We start from the raw sequence: 20,893 nt of genomic DNA on the forward strand, positions 1-20,893 counted from the left end.
GGTTATTATCATCTGCAATAAAGTTCTGGATTAACTTCTTGTCATTTTCTTTGGAGGCCACAGTGACTGGATGATCCATGGTTCATATATATATGATTATGCATATGTACATATACACATATATAGTTGTACATATTATAAATATGTGTGTGTATTTGTATTAGAGAAGATTTTTAGCTCTATCTTTATGTCTCTAGATTGCTAAGACCTGTGCAGAAAATAACAAAAACTTTATTGTCCCATTTCCTGATACCCAGTGCACAAAACACGGGGAGCTCCCTTGACTTCTGTACAGTATAGAAAGGCCCTTCTAGGGCACAGCCCCACAATGCTGACTCGGGAACAGCCTTGCTTATGAACTGTCTCTTTTACTTAAGCCCTAGTTTTCAATGAACGTCTCCAGTCAGTAAGTTCATGTGTTTAAAACTTCGACCTTGAGTTTGTGGGGAAAGTGTCACTCAGGTGGGGCAGCTTTAAGTGAACACGTCAAATGCCTGCGTATTGTACCTCCTGGACTTGGAACGAAGACATCGGTTATGTTTAAAGAGCTTGTCGGTTTATCGGGAAAGTTTATGACTTCTAGCCCAGGGTTGTGCCGTGAGTCTCTGCTGATGGTTTTTGCTTGAGCCCCCTTAAAGGTGGGGCTCAGTGAAATGTTTAGAACAGTTAAAATGGTCAATAAAGATGGTGTTCCTTCTTCCTCTCACAGAGAGATGGTTGCAATGTGAGTTACTGTAGGTTTTGACGCTAGGACTTGCTTCAGTTTTGGCCAATGAGCACCAAGATAGTTTGATTACCCTTTCCCTTGAGCTTTGGAACTGGCATTGATTCAAGCCTTGCCACGCCATTCTCCTCTCTACCTCTCCCTCTATTTACTTTCTTGGCAGTCTGCTCCTCCAAATGCCAGCATGCTAGCCTTTTTTCTCGAAAAGACACTCATTTGACATCCGGCCAGCTCCCATATCTGAGCAACAGCTCTAACAAGATGGGTTGATTCGGTGTATACAAGTACATGAGTGTGCACATTTGAGTATGTGGGTGGTGATTCTGTGTTCACATGAATATTTGAGTTACATGTGTGTGAGTGTGTGTGTGTGCATGTGTGTGTGTGTGTGTGTGACTGCCTTGGGCATGTATGTGCTCCTGTGTGTGGGTATTGATCCTCTGAATGCATGCATAGTGCATATACTTGAGTGTGTTTCTGATAACCAGATGTAGCAAGTTGCTTAAAAGCACACGTTCCCCACATCTTAAAATCAGCTAGTACTTACATAGTTGTAGGCCAGGTCTGGGTGGAGATAATCGATTCCTGCAAAAAGATAACACAGGAGTGGAAGGTTAAAACCGGCGGCTGTGTTCTCAAGAAAGCTGCCCAGAAATGGATGCTCCATGTAGGGATGATGGCTCAGGAGACTTGTGGGAGTTGGGGGTGGGAAGAGGATGCTTATCCTCAACCCTTTGCTTTGCCTTCTGTTTCTGTGCGGGGGAGGGCTGCATCACTTCCTCGGTGGAGAGACAGCTGCCCCAAGACACACCGCAGAGCAGTGAAACCAATTAGAGCTCTGGGCCCACGGATAACGCTTCTGGATAAATGTCAGCAGTCAGGGCCTTAGTGACTGTCAGATGGATGGCTCATCACGGCGGTGATGTAAAAGAGATTTGTAGAAATCCTGACATTTCTAAAGCATCAACTAGTTTCTCCTCTGAAATGAAGCTGGCCCCGGGGAGGAAAAGTGATGATTACTTAACAGGGCACGGAGAACTGTGGATTAGCGGGGCGCACTCCAGCACGGAAATAAGAGACACATGGCCGGGCGAGAAAAGCCATTAGGAGAAAGCTAGCGGTTTCTAGGGAGGTGTTGTCAGCTGGGAGCTGACACTACTCTCTCCAGAACGTGCCTTTCTGGAAAACCAGAGGCTTCAATTCCCTCAGCTGGAGTTCTGTGCTTGCTCTTGAGCTGGAGCCTGCTTTGGGCCCAGAAATCATTCCTAGGGTAGAATTATGGCCTATTTATGCCGTTGAGTTTCACCAGACACTTGGATCCAGGGGTAACTAGAAAGCTCTCGCCCAGGTCTGCAGGACTACAGAGTCTCAGCATAGGCTGTACTTGCACATATGGGTGGTGGGGAAACAGCAACAGAGCAGGGCCCTGCAACTGCACGTGGTCATGGTTATACGTGGAGGTGTTTGGAGTCAAAGAGTGGAGTTTGCCTGCTAACTGCCATGTAACCAGGAGAACGACTTCAGGGAGGTTGTTGGGTCTTTCTGTGACTGTTTCCTTCCTGAACAACTGGGGAAAGGCTAGGGTGGGGCTCAAACTCATGCAGATGGTAGCTTTAGCCTAGCAGCAGGTGCATTCAATAGCTACCCTGGGACGCTAGACTTGTAAGCTAGAAGCACCATTAAGCTTCTTCTGCTGGCATCTTTACCCCATTCATACGAAGGCTGTGCCACTGTTATTGGAGCTATGCCAGACATCCTAAGGCTTTGTGGTGAGAAACCAAACAAAATAACCCCTCCCCCGCAAAACAAAACAAAACAAAACAACAACAACAAAAAAACGGTGCCTATATTCCAAGAGGAAATCTTCATTTTTTTTTTTTTTTTTCAGGTCAGAATAGAATTGACCTTCAGAGCTGGGGGAAATGCATGAGTTGAGACCAGCAGCTCTACTCAGAGGGTCAGACGCTGTCATCCTGATGTGGATTCTGTCAAATAACAGGATCTCTGAGGTTTGACTTCGTCATCTTTGAAATGGCCTATAATTGTCTTCTAAGAGATCTTTAAAGATTAGAAACAATTCGAAGAAGTATTTGGCTTATAGTAAACATGCTAATGGATTCTTATTATCATCATTAGAAATATCGTTGTTGTGGTTTGGATATGAAATGTCACCTCCAGGCTCATGTTTGAACTCTTGGTTCCCAGCTGGTGACACTGCGTGGGAAGGCTATGAGACCTTTAGGAGGTGGAGTATCCCTGCAGGAAGTATGTCACTGGAAGTGGGCTTCGAGGTTTTGCTATCATGACCCACTTCCTGTTCTTTCTCTCTGCTCCCTGTATGAGGTGAGATCTGATCAGTTTGTTTCCTGACTGCCAGGTTGACTTCATGCTCCTCTTGCCACACCTTTGCCATGGTTTCCTCTGGAACTGTAAGCCAAAACAATCTCCACCTTCCAAACTTGCTTTTTGTGAGAGCATTTTATTACAGCAATAGAAAATAACTAATACAAAAATTGGTTTCAGAGAAGTGGGGCTGTTGCAGTGATAGACCTGATTATGTTGTTTTTTGAAGGAGTGTGGAAGACTTTGGAACTTCATGCTAGACTAGTTAAGTGCTGTGGACAGAGCTTAATGGGCCAGAGGTGCAGAGAGTACAATGAAGAGCAGAGACCCAGCTTAAGGGAAATATGAATTTTATTAGCAGCTGGGTTAGAGGCTATTCATATGACATTTCCTCAAGGAATGGCTGTATTCTGTCTGTGTCCTGAGAATTTGCATGAAGCCAAATCAACAAGTAAAGGACTAATTGCTCTGGTGGAGGAAACTTCAAAACAGATTAATATGGAGTCTGTGGAAAGTTTATTACTGTTTAAATGTACACAATGGGGAGGGAGCGAGCACCAGGAAGCTGAAGGTTACAGCCCAGGCATACACTGAAGAAGACTGTGCCATTAAAGGGTTTCAGCTCGGGGCACTGAAATGACAGGGAAGATGCCCTGAGGGCAAGACCCACCTTCTGAAAGGGGGGACACCCAGGGTTTTCCTGGTCCTATTAAAACAAATGCCCAGGGAAACTTTCACCAGCATCAAGCTGGTATACAAGTGCTCCAACCCCAGATCAACGGAGCTAGTTTCCATCCCAAGCTGGTAGCACAACTTGGTGGTGTTCTTCTTGTGGCTCTAGTTCTGGAAGCATGAAAGATGGAGGGCTGAAGAGTGGGCCATCACTTTCCTCTGTGGTTCCAGAGAGCTACTATGACTAGGCAATGGGTGTCAAGCTTGGAGGAGCCTGTGAGGAGGTCCCGAGAAGCTATTCTCTGGTAGAGATTCCAAGATTTCCAAGATGCCAGAACTGTGGGATGTCTGCTAAGGAGAGCTGCATTCAGGGAGTAGAGCTAGCCTAGAAGAGAGATATGTAACAGGAGACAAAGTTGGAAGAACTGAGCCACCTCAGTGCCTTGAAACTGAAGCCCCAGATGCCGGACGTGAAGCTAGCGTTTTGCTATTTATCTTGCTGGTTTCAGTCTAGTTTTTGTTCAATATTTCCTCACTGTGTTCCCATTCCTCCTCCTTGGAGTGGGACTATATATTCTATATATTGGAAGTACCTAATTTATGTTTTGGTTTTGACAGGGGATTTACAGCAAGAGTTTGCCTTTTGAAATTTGGCTAAATGTATTTTGTATTACGAGATAGTCTCTAGACTATGAGGCCCAGGGGTAGGAGTTTGTGGTTTAAAGATATAATTATCCCCACTGGTTTACACATGTGAACTCATGATCCCCAGCTGGTGGTGCTGTTTGAGAATGTTGTGGAACCTTAAGGGGGTGGGACCTCACTGAAGGAAGTTTATAACTGAAGGTGGACTTTGATGTTCATACTGTGGTCCCAATCTGTAGTCTCTCTCTGTTTCCTGTAAGGGATGAAATGTGACCAGCCACCTTCCCTACTGCAGGGTGGGCCTTTCCCTCCTGCTGCCATGCCTTCCCTACCATGATCTACTGTCTCTCCTGGGATTGTAAATCACAGTAAACACTTTCTTCTCTATCTTGCATTTGTCAGGGTATTTGATGTAACAACAGAGAAGCAACTAACACAATCTATCATGTCACTGGGACAATTTTAGCAGATGAACAGAGACATCTCTAGAAATTGCCTTGATATTAAAATCTGTGTGGAGATGAAATTGTATATATTTGTTGAAATTATTTAACATTGTTAGGCAAAAAGTTTGGTAACAAATGAGAAGCTAAATACGGCCCTCCACAACCACACACAAAGAGCATGCCTTTAAGATTGGAAGTCAAGCTCTTTTCCTTTTCTGCCATTTTCTCTCTTGTCGCTCTCCTCTTTCTCTCCTCCCCCCCCCCTGTTCTCTATTCCCTTACCCATTCCCTTTGTCTCAATAAACTCCGCACTTGAAAAAAAAAAAAGATTGGAAGTCAATTTAAAAACACAATTCCTTGTTCTGAGAGTGAACTTTGCTTAATAGAAGAATTAACAATCTCTTCTCCATGAAGGGAAATACAAGAGCAAAGAGATGACATGAGACCAGGAAGGAATTAGATTTCAATACAATGTATATATTATAATTATAATAAAGGGTCCTTAGATTAAGAGAAAGAACTTTGTTAAAATGGTTGCAGACTTGGAACTGAGAAAGAAAATACCATTGATAGAACTGTGAAGGATGAAAGACATTTTTCTCTTAATAAAAGAAAGATTTAAATTAAAATAATAATTCGATAGATTGTATTTTAATGTTCTTGTGTATTTGATTATCTCTTAAGGTAGAATGTACTGAACACATGTTCTTTGTGTGTGTGCATGCTTCATGTGTGTGTGCATATGTTCTTATACATGTGGAAGCCAGAGGTAGATGTCAGATGTCTTCCTCAGTTTCTCTGCCTTATTCTTTGAGGCAGCGTCTCTCACTGAACTCTCAAGCTGACTCAGGTTGACTTAGCAGTGAGTTCCAGGGGTCTGCCAGTCTCTGTTGCCTGACCTTAATCCCCAGGGCTGGGGGAACAGAGGCACTGCCTCCCTCAGCTTTCATGCAGATGCAAGAGATTGGGGCTCAGGTCCTCATGCTTTGCTGACTGAGCCACCTTCCCTGATGGAACACATATTCTTTTATTTATTTAGAGAAAGCAACAAAACAACCCAGCAGAGCCTACTCTCTCACAGAACTATGAGACGCAGTAGCTTAAAAAGTTATCTAGGTGTTTTGTTCTGTAGCAGACGTGACTAAAACAATAGAAAAATCAAGAATTTTAATTGAGAGATAGTGAGTTCAAATTACAGGGAATTACAAAGACTACTAATCTACAGAATTAAGATCAAACAGGAAACCCTTCTGGGACTTTCTAAAGGGTTTTTGCCTTTCAGTCTGGGGCAGAGTGAGGCACCTTCTCATTTGCCATCTTTGGAAGGGATGGCTTGGGTGTCCTTCAAGGAGGCTATGGACACACACTGAAGCTGGCATCTATAGTGCTGTTGGAAAGTTCATCATGGCAGTGTGTCTGTTGTTGCTGTTGTGCTACATTCAAGGTGGCCTCTGTTTACAGTATAGGACACCCAATGGGCTGTTACATCGGCTCTCACAATATATCCTAGGTTGATGTGGGATTCCCCTCTGTATGCTGTGGATATGTTTTATTACTGCTGGTTAAGAAAGAAGCTGCTTTGGCTTATGGCAGGGCAGAATATAGGAGGCAGGGAAACTGAACTGAATACAGGGAGAAAGAAGGCAGAGCCAGGTAGATGCAATGTAGCCGCTCAAGAAGCAAGAGGTAACAAACCACGAGCCTTGTGGTAAAATATAAAACAATAGAAATGGGTTAATTTAAGATGTAAGAGTTAGTTAATAAGAATCATGAGCTAATAGACCAAACAGAGTTGTAATTAATATAGTTTCTATGTGATTATTTGGTCTGGGTGGCCGGGAACCAAAAAAAGCAGTCTCAGATTACACTAGGTGATTTCTTCCAAATTTAGGTACCTCCTTTTCTGGGTGACCTGGCCCCAGCTGCTTTGGAAAGGAGGCTAAGCCAAAGAGTTCAGAAAGAAAAAAAAATATGTTCATAAGCTCTGCTATCTCTCCACACAGTTCCTTTCTTCTAGGGAAAGCTCTCAGCACCAGAGAAGGCTTTTACATCCACTTCAAAACATCTCGCACATCAGAGGCCTACATAGCATTGTTTCACATTGTCCTTTAACGAGTTCCCACAAAGACAGAGCAGATTTGAGCAGCCTGGTCTCCTTGTTTTCCCCATCAATTCTGCTTCAAAGGCTTGCTTTTCATCAACAGTGTTCTTTGAGGATGTTGGGAAAGGAGAGGCTCTATTGTTTCAGTGATACATAGGCTTTGTAGGTAATTAAGCAGATAATGTAAGCCACAGTGGTACTTTTAGTGGAAGACCCAGTGAGCTGTCCGAGGGGGGCGGGACATTCCAGCTAAATGACGGCAGGGCAGCCATGCCGCCGGACCTCTCCAGAGGCAAGGCTGTGCACAGTCAGAAAGACACTAATTCACAAGACTCTGAAATCTCTAGCCTGCATAGCTGGGTAACATATGGAGCTGTCAATGATATAACCAATATCAAAGACTGCCTGACAGGGGCTCGTTTTGAAAGTAGCATTAAAGCCAAATTTTCTAAACCTCAATCTTGTCAGGAACCCAAAGCTACACTCTCAGGTAGAACATTCTGTGATTATTGAAGTGGATTTTTTAGTTCAGCCATTGAAGCCCACATGGATCCCTAGAACAAGGAAGCCGAAAATGTTGCTGGGTGGTAGAGAAGCTGCCTCGTATGGGTGCAAAGTCCTGGGTTTAATTCCCTATGGTGAGAAAAACGAAACACTAAAAGGGAAATGGAGCTGTTTTGAAGAACTGAATTTTAAATTGCTGTTAGCTTTAGTTATTAACTCAGAGTGGCCATGCATATTCAGTGGTAATAGCATGGTGCAGTGTGGATCTAGGGGAACAGAAAACAAACCTACATGAGTTTAGAAGACTTTTCAGGTAAGCTGTAAGGATCGGGTCGGTAAGAAAGCAAATCAAGGACAGACTGGTTTCTTTGCTTTCTCATTTATCAGGTCAAGCAGTACTTGTTGAGTGTATCACCAAGTATCATGATTATTGATCTGGATGAAGGGGTAGGTTTTGTCAAAGTGTGGTTTGACTGTCCAGCATCAAAGCTGCTAATTTCCTCACTAGCCTCTATTAAACACAAGTCTTTCATGTCTGGAGGCACGAAAGGCACTCTCTTGCAAATGACTTAAGGGCTGTGAGATACTCACCATCATCCATAATTCCAATGGTCACTCCTTTCCCGGTGTATCCCAGCTCCCAGGCTTCAGCCACGTTCAAGTCTAGCCCAGGAGTGCCATCAGCTTGCCCAGTGTTGAACTGATAGGGGAATGCAAAGAAGAGAATTGTATTGGTTTGGTGCTGTGACATATGCTGGCACTTGGTTGCCAGACGTGGCCTGCCTGGCCGGCATAAGGTCCAACCCTTCATGAAACATGCTTTAAGGTGACCTATTTCACCCCTTAGAGGCTTTGTCTTCTATTTGCTTCACATAAATAACTGATTTTTTTCTGTTTTATATAAAGATTGAAACTGTTCTAATGCCCTTATCTCAAAACTAGATTTCTGTCTTTAAACTTGTACAAGAATAGACATATAGCTTGGTGATGAAGTCTTTGTCTAATGTACACAAAGCCCTAGCACAAAGCCTAAATTCCTGGCACCACACAGAAAATTAAAATCACCTTATGTAATGATCTTAGAGAGGCCATCACAGCAAACCCTCCAAATAGGGAATGAAACGTTCACTGTCAAAGCTTGGTTTTGCTCATGTTTTGAGCTTAGCATATAATATCTTGGGTTTTTACTGAATAAAGTTCCTTCACTAAATGACAAAAACATTTCTTTTCACAGAAAATATTTTACCTTGGGAATTTTTAGTACCACTATACCAAATCTTGTTGAATTAAAGTCAGGATAAGTGGCTATTCTTTAGTGTATGTTTTACTACAAAAAAATAAAGTCTTCCTCATTTTTTGTGTGTATTCATGAGTGTGTTTGTGCAGATGCATGGGTGTGCACAGCACAACTGTGTGTTATGTGCATGTGTGTGCAGATTAATGGTCATCTTTGGGTATTGTTTCTTAATGACCATTTTGTTTTAGGAGACAGTTGATGGCTTGCTAAGTGGGCTGGAATGGCTAGTCAATGAGCCCAAAGGATCCCTATCTCTGATGCCTCAGTTCTGGAATTACATATACATGCCACCATTTGTAAGCACCGTTACAAGTGGTTTTCATGTGGCTTCTTGGAATTGAACTCTGATCCTCATGTTTACATGACAAGTGCTTTATTGACTGAGCTATTGTGCCAAACCCTCCTTCATTTTTAAAAAGAAGGAAGATGAAGGAATAATTCACACTAATACATTCACTAGCCTCTTTCCATGAATATATGATCTGTATAAATTTTCTCAACGATGTCTTATCTTCAACTATTTCTTCAAATAGTGAAGTTGGAGAGTGTGCTCACAGAGGCTCACCATGGCCAGAGGCTGTTCTGATATTACTAAGACATTGTTGGAATGTCATTAGTATCATTAATATGCTTTACAGAAGTTACTATTCCTTTCCTTCCAAGCACACATTAAAGATTATACCTCTCTTTCCTTTCCTTTTCCTCTTTCTCTTTTAGAATGATTATGTAACTGGTTCTGGCCAGCACAGTGTGAGCACATGTGCTATTTGTCACACCTAGGCAGAAGTTTCAAGAGTCATTTACAGTTGCTGAGGTGCTGTGAAAGCATTTAGGTAAAGTTCAGAAAAAAACAGGTGTTGATTTTAAGAAGCTACTGTGACTTGGGATTATTTGTCATTGCAACAAACCTACCATATCCTGATTAATACACATAAGCTCATTCAGTTACCTAAACTTTCAGAATTCTATGTCCAAAACCATAAGGCATAGCCAAACATCGAAGCCTCAGAGGAAAACTGGTATGTATCTCTACTGTGTAGTAGTCTATGTCATTTAATTTTCTATCTTGTTCATCATCTTTTAGTCCTACATAAAGTGAGACATCACTCACATTTATGAATCAGTCATTTATAATGTGCTCTGCAACTTAGGTTGGTTTGGAGTCATTGATCTCTTTAACAAAGATTTATTTTTATTATTTTTAATTATGTGTATATGTGTGGGCTTATGAAGGTGAGTGCAGGGGCCTAAGAGGCCAGTGGTGTGGGATTCACTGATGCTGAAGCTCCAGATAGTTGTGGGCTGCTTGACATAGGTGTTGGGAACTGAATTTGGGTCATCTGGAAGAACAGCACATACTCTTCATCCCTGAGCCATTCCTCATGTCCCTATTAATCTTCTAAACATAGCCGAGCCAACCCACAGGGGTCATGATGGGTTGTAGATAAAACAGAAAGTTCTTGTCATAAGACAGCCTAGGTTCCGGTGATGCAAATCCTGATTCACTGCTACTGTTTTGGGCCGTGTTGAAATGCCACCTTTGATTCTCTCTCAGCTCTCTTACTCATGAAAACCTTGGATTCTTACTCTTGTGACTATGACTCCCATATGTCCCTCCCGTCTTTCTGTGTGCCTGTTGACACTCTGGATGACTGCTCTTAAATATTCGCTGTAACTTTCAGGTAGTTTGCACGTCTTCTCTCTCATCCAGGTATAGCTGTTCAGAACCCAGGCCAATGTGATCACGATCAGCTATTGGTAGAAGCTTAGGGGTTAAGATGCATAATAGGTAGAAAATCAAACATCTTGGAGGGCTTAGAGGCATTCATTGACTTGGATGCTGGCTATCATCCTGCCAAATAACAATTTCATCCTTCAAAGTGAAGACCATTGTAAGCAGTAGAGAAACTTACCAGGTACCATTGCTTTGTAAAAAGGGGATCGTTCATGTTGATGTCAATCTCATTGATGTCCCTGTACCCTCTCTTTTTACGGTCAAATCCTTCTTGTTGTAGGGCCATCTTCACCTGGAATGACAATATCAATAGGTTACCCAAGTACTAACCTTGATACCCTTCTCCTGGAACTTGTTGCCACGGATTCAGATTTTATTTGTAAACAATATTTGTGTTCAAGCACATGCTTTCTTCAGCAAAAGTAAGATTGTACTATGTAGGATCTCATTCTTTTTTTTTTTTTTAAAGATTTATTTATTTATTTATTAAGCATACAAAATACTGCTGGCAAGGAAGGCACCAGGTCTCATTACATTACAGATGGTTGTGAGCCACCATGTGGTTGCTGGGAATTGAACTCAGGACCTCTGGAAGAGCAGCCAGTGCTCTTACCCTCTGAGCCATCTCTCCAGCCCTAGGATCTCATTCTATACATGTTTGTTGTCTAAGAGCATTTACCCGTGGCTAAACAGAACAACCAGACATTGGTGATGGCATCCGTGAATGGAGTCAGTTCACAGGTTGGTGAGTGTAAAGCCAAATTAGATAGTGCCAACATAAAGAGTGGAGAGAGATTTGTTACCTGCCATAGGCAAAGAGAGCATGGGAGTGGTTTTCAAAGAAACACCTCCCCCCACCCCACCAGGACCAAAGGAAACTGGGATTTTATTTAGGTGACCTGTACATTTTTACACAGGGATGGGCCAGTTCTTGAGTACATTCTCAGTTAAGATGTCATTCCTGAGCATGCTCAGTTTAAGATCATAATTTAGGAAGAAAGGATAGTAGACACACATGCTTAGTGTATAACCCTAAAACATATGTTTGAAAGATCAAATGCGAAGACAGGATGCCTCTGGGCATTCTCAGCTTGTGACATGAAGTTTTATCTGCAAGTAAGGGAAAAGACACTTTGAAAGTACGATAATACACACATTTTCCCCTGCAGGTGCCTGCTTCTATCAGGGGTTAATAACGGCTCAAAAGAAATCCTCTTACAATGAGAATTGAATGCAGAAAGTATTCTCGAGGAAGACAAGGCACCAGGGATCATTAAGTGAAATACAAGAAGACGATAGAACTTTCTGTTAGGAGAAGGAAGCTGATGGGGATTGAGGGACAGTCCAGGGTGAAATCTGCATAGCTCGTGTTGCTGAAAGTTTTCATGGAGTCTTTGCCTTTGCCGTGAGTGCTCATCATCACACTTGAGAATCAACTAACCAAAATACCAGTAGAGGCAAAGCCACCTGCCAAGGAGCAGGCAAGCCCCCTGCAAGGCTCCAGAAGGCAAGGGAGAGCCCCTGGGAAAGAGGCTGAAGCACTGCATGGTTTTCCGTGTTCTCAGAGTTCACTTCTGGGCAGTCAGGCAGAATCCCAAGCTCTTGGATAGAAATGAAATTTTGGAGCTGTTAGTTCAATCAGCCTCCACTCCATGACCAGACTCCCTTCTAATCAGGGAATTTCGTTTCCCTTAGGAATTCACTACTTTATCATCCAATTGCTGTGGCTGGCTTCTCTCTCTGACTACCTATAAACTCAAGGATGAAGGACCAGCACAAAAGGGTGTGTACTGGATATTTATTATTAGTTCTATTAAATTTTGCAACCCAAGACTCTATTTCCTTCCCAATTCTCCCTAGAGTGTTCAGGGCACTTTATTTCTGTCTCTGGAGTTCCATGTTAGTAGGAGTGAAGTTCTGGCAGCTTCCACTCTCATGACAGCAAGGGCTTCCTCAGTCTCACGATGCCTCTTTTGGTGGCTTCTCTCTTAGCAGTTTGATTATTAGGAAGTTAAGGCAAGGACAGAGAATACTTGGGGTCCATTTACCTCAGAGTCCACTTACTGCTCTCTCTCTCTCTCTCTCTCTCTCTCTCTCTCTCTCTCTCTCTCTCTCTCCTAAAGGATCTTGGTTAGAGCTTCTATAGACAGGCACTGTAGGTGACCTAAAGCTGACTCGTCAAGCTCCCGTTGACTGTGAGCCCCTGGCAGCTTCCTGACAGCTCTCCCGTGGGAGGGGTCCAGAATCTATTTATTCAATAAAATCAGAAATTGTCGATGGTGTGGGTGAGAGGAGACCAGTAGGTCCAGTCTAGAGTGATACAGGAAGGGAAGAGTGGAGAGTCTCCAGATCTTACTCAACCCTTCCTTTTCCATAGGGGAACTTAGTTCTCACTCCAATGTTCTTCATATCTACCTGTGAAGGCTAGCTTCATTTGACAGAAAAATTCAAACTCGATCAGGAACTCCATACAAAGAAGTCTTTGTGCAATATTGCTCTGAGTTCTTGGATCTTTTCCCAAAAGGTGGCAGATGCTGTGGTATGGTTAATAGCAAAGTGGAATGGATTGACTTTTTTTAAAATAACAAAAGTATTGACATATCTCATGTCTACCAAAAAAATATTACAACTCAATTATACACATATGCCTATAGACAAATACACACATATATGAATATTTATGTGTACATTCCTATACTTACACACATATCTCTTCTAAGATATAGATTCACCTGATAGGATGAGACATGCATAGATTTTATTAAGAGAAAAAGGCAAGAAACTATGCAGCTAGTAAAGGGAAGGAGAACAAAATTGACCAAATGCATCCTTGACTGCCCTGTAGACTAAGGAAGCACCAAAAAGCTGTTGAGGACCCAAATCTGGGCATTGTTGGAACCCTGTGACTTTCTGGGACAATGGGCCTGCCTCAGTATCCTAATACTGGGATAGAGCAGTTTTTGGAAGGACAGCCTAACTGCTACAGGTCTGTAGCTTTCAGAATGCCACAGCTGGGGTCTTTGGCCAGTTATATTACATAGAGTCAACGGTTCAGGACATTATATTGTCATATTTCCCCCATGAGTGTGTGTGTGTATGTGTATGTGTGTGCGTGTGTATGTGTATGTATGCATGTGTATGTGCTGGAATTAATACGAAGAATATTTAAAAGGTGGTTAGAACTGAACGCGAGTCCTCTGGATGAACAGCAAGTGCTCCTAACCACAGAGTCACCTCTCCAACCAAGTGGTAGAGTTTTAAAAAGCAAAATCCACAAGCGTGCAAGTAATTTTGTACTCATTATGACTGACGGAAGCAAATGGCCTGATTTGGAGCCCAAATGTCTGCTGGTGGTTGCTGTCTAGCTGCAAATCCTGCAAGAATCTATAAAAGCAAAATTAATAATAATAATATAATAATAAAGAATTACGTTGATTACAATTGTTACAGGTTGAATTGTGTCCTGGAAGATATAATAAAGCCCTAACCTCCCAAACCTGGGGAAATACACATGAAAACAGCTTCCCTGTGGCCAAGATCATCTTGAGATGCACAGTAATCTCCATTCTTTACCCTTTCCTACTACTGTGTGGTTCTCAGTCTGGAGGGCAAGCACTATGGGCTTCTTTTCCAGACCTGTTACTATAAAACGAATTTAAGCTGAGAATCCCTTCAGCTTAGGAAGGAAGAAGTCTGAACTCAGTAACTCATCTCCCCCAGTTTGGTCTCACAGGGAGGCCTTTATCCCCAGTGCTCACCACAGGGACACCTTTATTGACTTCTATTGAAGGATTCTTGTGTTGGACTCATTGCCTTGAATAACTTCTGTGAAATCGTAACTTTCCTTCCTAGGATCTTAGGGAAGCAAGTGCAACCGCCAACGGCGAGGGGGGAGTTGGAAGACTCCCATCTACATGTTGCTAGCGGTCTGGGAACAAAAGGCCCACAGAGAACTTGAGGGTAAGAGGCTCAGTGCAGGAATGACTTCACCAGTCACTCCAAACTCGATTAGACCAGGAGCACACTAATGAAAAGACTGCTTAATCCATTTCCATCAAATTAATTTTAATTCCACAAACGAGGTTTTAATGGAAACCAGTGATGCCTTAGGGTGCCGTGGTCCCTGGACAGCACCCTTCTTTGCAACTCAGGAATCTTAAGCCTGAAGCAGGCTTCCTACATCTTTATCTTCCTGTCCTCCGCAAACATCCTAGCTGCGCTTCGGCAGGCTGTCTTAGCAAATATATGTTGCGCATAATTCCAGAAGTGTTTTTTCCCCCCATACAAGTCTATTGATTTTATTTTCTGGGTTCTTGTTCAGTTTGAATTCATAATTATTTTTATATAATTAGTAATAGGTAAACCATGCATTCTTTCTTCTCTGAGTGTCTTACTATAAAGCTTTTTAATATGCTACTACGTAACTATAGTATTTTAATTTCTACAGCTCTGTAGAGTCATGTGCCAACTATTTTCCTCTTATTGGCCGTTTAGGTTATTTTCTATTGTAACTGAAATAAACATGACAAGGAGAGATGAGGTTGCAAGCCATCTTTAAAGAGCTCTGGGGAAGATTTCAATGCTTCAATTCTATGTGTGAGAAATCCCTTAATGTCAGGGTAATATTTTCCTAGTAACTAAACAATATGCTTCACAATAACCAAAGGACCGCCTGTCTCACTGTGCATTCTCTAGCCTTAGAATTTTAGCACATTTCACGGAATGCCCTTCATCACCATCTGGAAGCAATTCCAGTGACATTTGTATGACTTAATCATAGCTTCCCCCTCTACTAACATACAATTAACTTAGACCCATAGGTTGAGATGGCCTCCCCAAAGTGGGCCGTCAAGCAAAAGCATGGGAAAGCAGAAGTTCTTGCAGCTACTTCTTAAAAGGAGAGGGAACTCATGGCCACCCCGCAGTTCTGACTCAGGCTTTACACCTTACTTTGTCGCGTGTGCACACAGGGAACACAAACACCTCCACCCACCCCCTCTCCTTCTGCTTCTCAACTGAGAATTTCTCAGTCAGCAGATGTTTCTCGTGTGACCAGAGTGTGCCATGTAAGGACAGTCCCATGACAGAACAGAAAGTAACCAAACGCCTTTACTTACTCTTTTAGAGTTGACAAGTTATGTCCCCTATCCTTTACCTTTCCAACAAGACTGGGGAGCATGGTCACAGCTGAGCAAATGGAGATCCAGAAGCCCTTGCCCAACAGTGTGCCAGGATGGCAGAGTCACTCAGGTTGACCGACTGATGAGTCCAAATGCCATGAACTTTCCACTAAGTCACACAGCTTTTCCACGGGACATTTAGCACAGTCAGCTTTCCAGAAATCTGGGACAGCTTAAGTGGGGAAATAACTGGCTAAGGACTGGGCTGTGATCACTTCCCTGCTGGGCTGATAATTAAACAGCTGTTAATTAGCATGGAATGTGCTGGGGTGGGAGGAGCCAGGAGAAAGGGTAGGAAAAGGGACACCTGCCTCTGACCGGGTAAGAAATGTTTTGGCTTAAAGTGGATACAAGAAAAGAAGCTACAAAGCACTCGTCCAGGTTATTTTAAGTACTGGGGTTTGTCAATCACGCTATGAACTTAGAGCAGAAGACGGTGACTTTGGTTCTGAGCCACCAGAATAGGTCAGGGAAGTCACTGAAGAGCAGATGCACATCTCAGCTCAGACCGCAGGGACGGCAATATCCTGGGCCATCACCAATTCTTGCAGGATTTGCAGCTAAAAAGCAACCACCAGCAGACATTTGGGCTCCAAATCAGGCCATTTGCTTCCATCAGTCATAATGAGTACAAAATTACTTGCACGCTTGTGGATTTTGCTTTTTTAAAACTTTACCACTTGGTTGGAGAGATGGCTCTGTGGTTAGGAGTACTTGCTGTCCTTCCAGAGGACCCACGTTCAGTTCTTAGCACCTAAGTGAGCAACTCACAACCATCTGCAACTCCAACTTCAGGGAATCCAGCACTCTTGTTTGTGGGCACCCACAGGTGTGTGGACACACACACACTCATGCCCCAGATTAAAAGAAAAACACCTGAAAACAACAAATAATAACAAACCCCTAGCATTTTCTCCTTCCCTCAGAATATTATCCAGTAGCTAAGGGACCCTGTGTCTCTTGTAGTCCTGTAAAACATTTCTGAATAAATGACTTCTGCTTTAACTTGGATTTTGATTTGTTGGCCATGGCATTGACTGTGTTACATTGTCATTTTATGTACCATAAAGAATTATGTTGTTTTCTGGCAGCCCACAGAATGGGGAAAGATCCTTACCAACCCCACATCAGACAGAGGGCTGATATCCAGAATATATAAAGAACTCAAGTAATTGGTCATCAAAAGAACAAATAATCTAGTAAAAAATGGTGTATAGACCTAAACAGAGAACTCTCAACAGAGGAATCTAAAATGGCTGAAAGCCACTTAAAGAAATGCTCAACATCCTTAACCATCAGAGAAATGCAAATCAAAACAAGTCTGAGATTCCATCTTACACCTGTAAGAATGGCTAAGACAAAAAACACTGATGACAACTTATACTGGAGAAGATGTGGGGTAAAGAGAACACTCCTGCATTGCTGGTGGGAATGCAAGCTGGTACAGCCCCTTTGGATATCAGTATAGCGATTTCTCAGAAAATTAGGAAACAACCTTCCTCAAGACCCAGGAATACTACTTTTGGGTATGTACCATGTGCTCAACTATGTTCATAGCATCATTGTTTGTCATAATGAGAACCTGGAAACAACATAAATGCCCCTTGACTGAAGAATGGATAAGAAAAATGTGGTACATTTACACAATTGAGTGCTATAAAGCATAAAAAAATAATGACATCTTGAAATTTGCAGGCAAATGGATGGACCTAGAAAACATCATATTGAGTGAGGTATCCCGAACCCAGGAAGACAAATATCATATGTACTCACTCATACGTGACTTTTAGACATAAAGCAAAGAAAACCAGCCTACAAATCACAATCCCAGAGGACCTAGACAACAATGAGGACCCTAAGAGCGACATACATAGATCTAATCTACATGGGAAGTAGAAAAAGACAAGATCTCCTGAGTAAATTTGGAGCATGGGGATCATGGGAGAGGGTAGAAGGGTAGGTGAGAGGTAGGGATGAGAACAGTGCAAAAATCCCCAAAGAACACGTAAGTCTTATTTGTGAAAACCCTCTTGATTTACACCATCAGTTTCCCAGTCTTTAGTTTGAGTGGTGTCCTGTTTCTTCCTGGTAAGTTAAAACCAAACTAAAAGGACAATGCTGCATTGTTGTGGAATATAATTTTAAGATATGTGACATTTGTTTATGCTGTGGAACATTTGCTTAATGATGCAAAGACGTGTAGGAGGAAGCCAGTCAATGATTTCAATTGGTTACACACCCCAAGTGGAAATCCCCTCGGGCTAAGGAGAGACACAAACACAGCGGTTCCAGATGACACTGCCCCCTGGGTCCTGGGAGGGGTATAAATGTTTGCCTAACACCTGCAACAAGAGTCTGCTCTGCCACTTTACTGACTCCTGGAGTCTATGCTGTTGACTCTGTGCCATTACCTCCAACCCCACAGAAGATTGCGGAAAGCAACTGACAACTGGCACTTGAAGGTAGGGCTCCCGGGCCCACACTGGCATGGGTTTGGAGCCTGTGTGATTCACCGTCTTGTTTTTGTTCACTTGACCATTTTCTGGGCCCCAGCTTTTGCCCTTCTGATGCTGTTATGCCGAACCATCCTGGCGTTTTCACTTTGTTCCTGCATGCCGATAGTCACCTGCTGCCACCCCTCTCTTAATGTTCCCCTTTGGTGTCCATTGGTCCCATCTTGTTGGCCATCATTGTGATTCTCAAGTCCTCCTCTCCTGAGGAGGTCATTGCTGCTCACAATAAACAATGTCAAGAACAGTCCAATGTTAACCTGTCTAGCATCTCTCTGCTGCCCATGACTGAGGGCCCCACTCCTCAGATTAGGAAGAGATTGACCAGACATATTGTGTGGCACCAGCCAAGCTGCTGGTCTCTACTCTCCCTGCCAAACCATCCAACTCTGGCCCCTCAAGGGCCCCCACCCACGACCTCAATACCTAGGGTGTGAACTCTGCCCGCCCCCACCTGCCCCGTGTACCTGGAACCCCTCGCCTATATATGTCTACCCTCCTTTCTTCTTAACATCAAGAAGCTTGGTTGGACAAATTCCTTAATTACTTAGTCCTCCTGCAGGAATAAATCTCCCATCTCAATATGATGCAGGTACTTGCTATGGCTTTGAAGACCAATTTTATCACTAAAATCTGGGACAGCCTTAAGCGGCTCCTTGACCCCTCTGGATAGTCACATATGCCATAACAGGAGGCATACTCCTGTTGTTAGTCATTCTTCTCAAGTTTCTCTGCCATCACCTCAGGCACCAATCAGCGACCAACAAGGCAACTCTCCAAGTTCTAATGATTCTTGGACATACTTCCCATGGTCCTCCTTAAGAGGTCATACAAGCAAGACTCATGGAGGTTCAAAAGACCCCCACTTAAGATGGTCCTCTTTTCACCTGGGGATGCTCTCCAGGGAGGACACCCTTCGAGAGCTGGTAGTCAATGATGGGTAAGCTCTTGTTCAGCAAGTCAGTCTAAGACAGGCACAGTCCAGTTGCTGGGTACCCCCTGAGGCAGGGACAACAAGGCTGGAGCACTGGCACTCTGACTCCCACTGAGCTCCCAATAGAAAAATATTAAAAACGGTGGATGTGTGAGAGGAAACCAGTTGAGCAGTTTCAATCAGTTACGCAGCCCAAATGGAAATCCCCTTGGGCTAGCTAATAAGAGCGTGCACATTGGTAATTTCCCTTTGAGCCAATCGGAGACTGCCATGGAGTCTGTAGACCGATGACACCATGACATCAGATGGCCAGGGCCAATGAAGGAGAGACAACACAGTGCTCCAAATGACACTGGTTTCTGGGTCCTGGAAAGAAGTATAAAGGTCTGCCTAACTCCTGCAATAAGCAAGTCTGCTCTGCCACTTGCCTGACTCATGACTCTGGGCTGTCTCATGACTCCCCCAAACAGCTCTGCCAACACCCTGATCTTTGACTCTTGTTTCTATCCATGTCTGTGGCTTAAACTTCCCTGGCTGTGGATTAGGATGACCGCAGCCCACAAATGCAATACCTGGCTATGTAGTTGCAGGTGTTCCAGTTTATCTGCTGGGGTGTCAAAATCCAAAGAGATATAGAGAGGGTCGGGAAGGGAAGACTTCGCTGAGAGAGGTCATATTCAGGAAGGGAGGGAGCAGGTGGCCAAGATTGTTAATTTCTTCCTTGAGCAGGCAGGTGTGACTTTTGGAGAGCCCAATTATGTGCAAATCACACGGCTTAACTTTTGAAAGAACACAGAGGCAAGCCACAATTATGGCTGAGTGCACAACATTGGTTAGCCTCATTTAGAGAGGTTTGCCCGTCCTGCAAGAATGAAGACGATCGATTGAGGGAACAAACTATGGCTTTGGGCCTCTGACCACAGTTCCAGCGGCTGCATTTCGGTGACAAGATATTAACAAACTGCTATCCATCATCCGGAGCTCTGTGCACAAGGTATGCCATGACATAAATCAATGCAATTAGGGAGGAGACGAGAAGGGTTTCCAATGGAGCGAAGTGCAGAGAGAAGCAATGAGAACGCCACTGAGGATAAAACCCCAGCTCCAATGTCTGCAGGCACATGTGGATTATGCATAGCATGAGCTTGAACACCCTCTTGTTCCCATTACCAGGGTTGTAGGTGAATGGTAGGAGCTGGATCTATGGAAGTTAAAATATTAGGAGATGATAGAATGTCAAGCAAGGGCTGGCTAGATTGGCATATGTCGTGGGGTAGGACATGGAGGCTAGAAGCCCTCCATGTTGTCCTTAGCCAAAATTATATTGATCTCTCTACGGGATTCTCCCAAGAGCTGAGTGCAGAAAAGAGGCTAAAAAAGGCTAAGCCACCGTAACATAAGTTTTGGTCATGCACACAATGGATCACTCCCAAGAGCCTGCCTGAGCACAGTAGACCATTCTGTTTTCTATCACAGGTGAGCAGAAGGACCCTAGGGCAACAAGAGAAGGATCATGGGGAAACAATTGCAAGGAAAAGTCTGGGCTAAGGATGGAGAAAGAGGATGGAGAAAAAGGCTCTGCCACCCTCCACCCTAGCTGTGACCAGCTCGCCTTCTCATATCTAACAGTCTGCCGAGTGCTCCTCTTCCTCATATGTGGAAGGGAAACACAAGTGTTAGGGGCAGGGCATGAAGAAGTGAGACCAGCAGGGCACTTGAGGAGGTGCTCAAGGCTGTCTGTGGAGAGCGCAAGGCTCCAGCATGGCACAGGAGCATAGCATCTAACACTGCCATTGCACAGC

General features: G+C 43.5%; 1 protein-coding gene across 1 annotated transcript in view; it reads right to left on the minus strand.

Moving 5' to 3' along the window:
- Pcsk2 (proprotein convertase subtilisin/kexin type 2) overlaps window positions 1-20,893 on the minus strand; it is a 227,131-nt gene that overhangs the window by 87,630 nt on the left and 118,608 nt on the right. Inside the window, exons 3-5 of the mRNA XM_057781757.1 lie at window positions 10,646-10,759; window positions 8,027-8,135; window positions 1,272-1,309 (exon numbers count right to left, since the gene is read on the minus strand). Coding sequence (XP_057637740.1) covers window positions 1,272-1,309; window positions 8,027-8,135; window positions 10,646-10,759 — 261 coding nt within the window. The remainder of the gene's footprint in view (window positions 1-1,271; window positions 1,310-8,026; window positions 8,136-10,645; window positions 10,760-20,893) is intronic.

Source organism: Chionomys nivalis, chromosome 9, assembly GCF_950005125.1.
Source record: "Chionomys nivalis chromosome 9, mChiNiv1.1, whole genome shotgun sequence".
Taxonomy (NCBI): Eukaryota; Metazoa; Chordata; class Mammalia; order Rodentia; family Cricetidae; genus Chionomys; species Chionomys nivalis.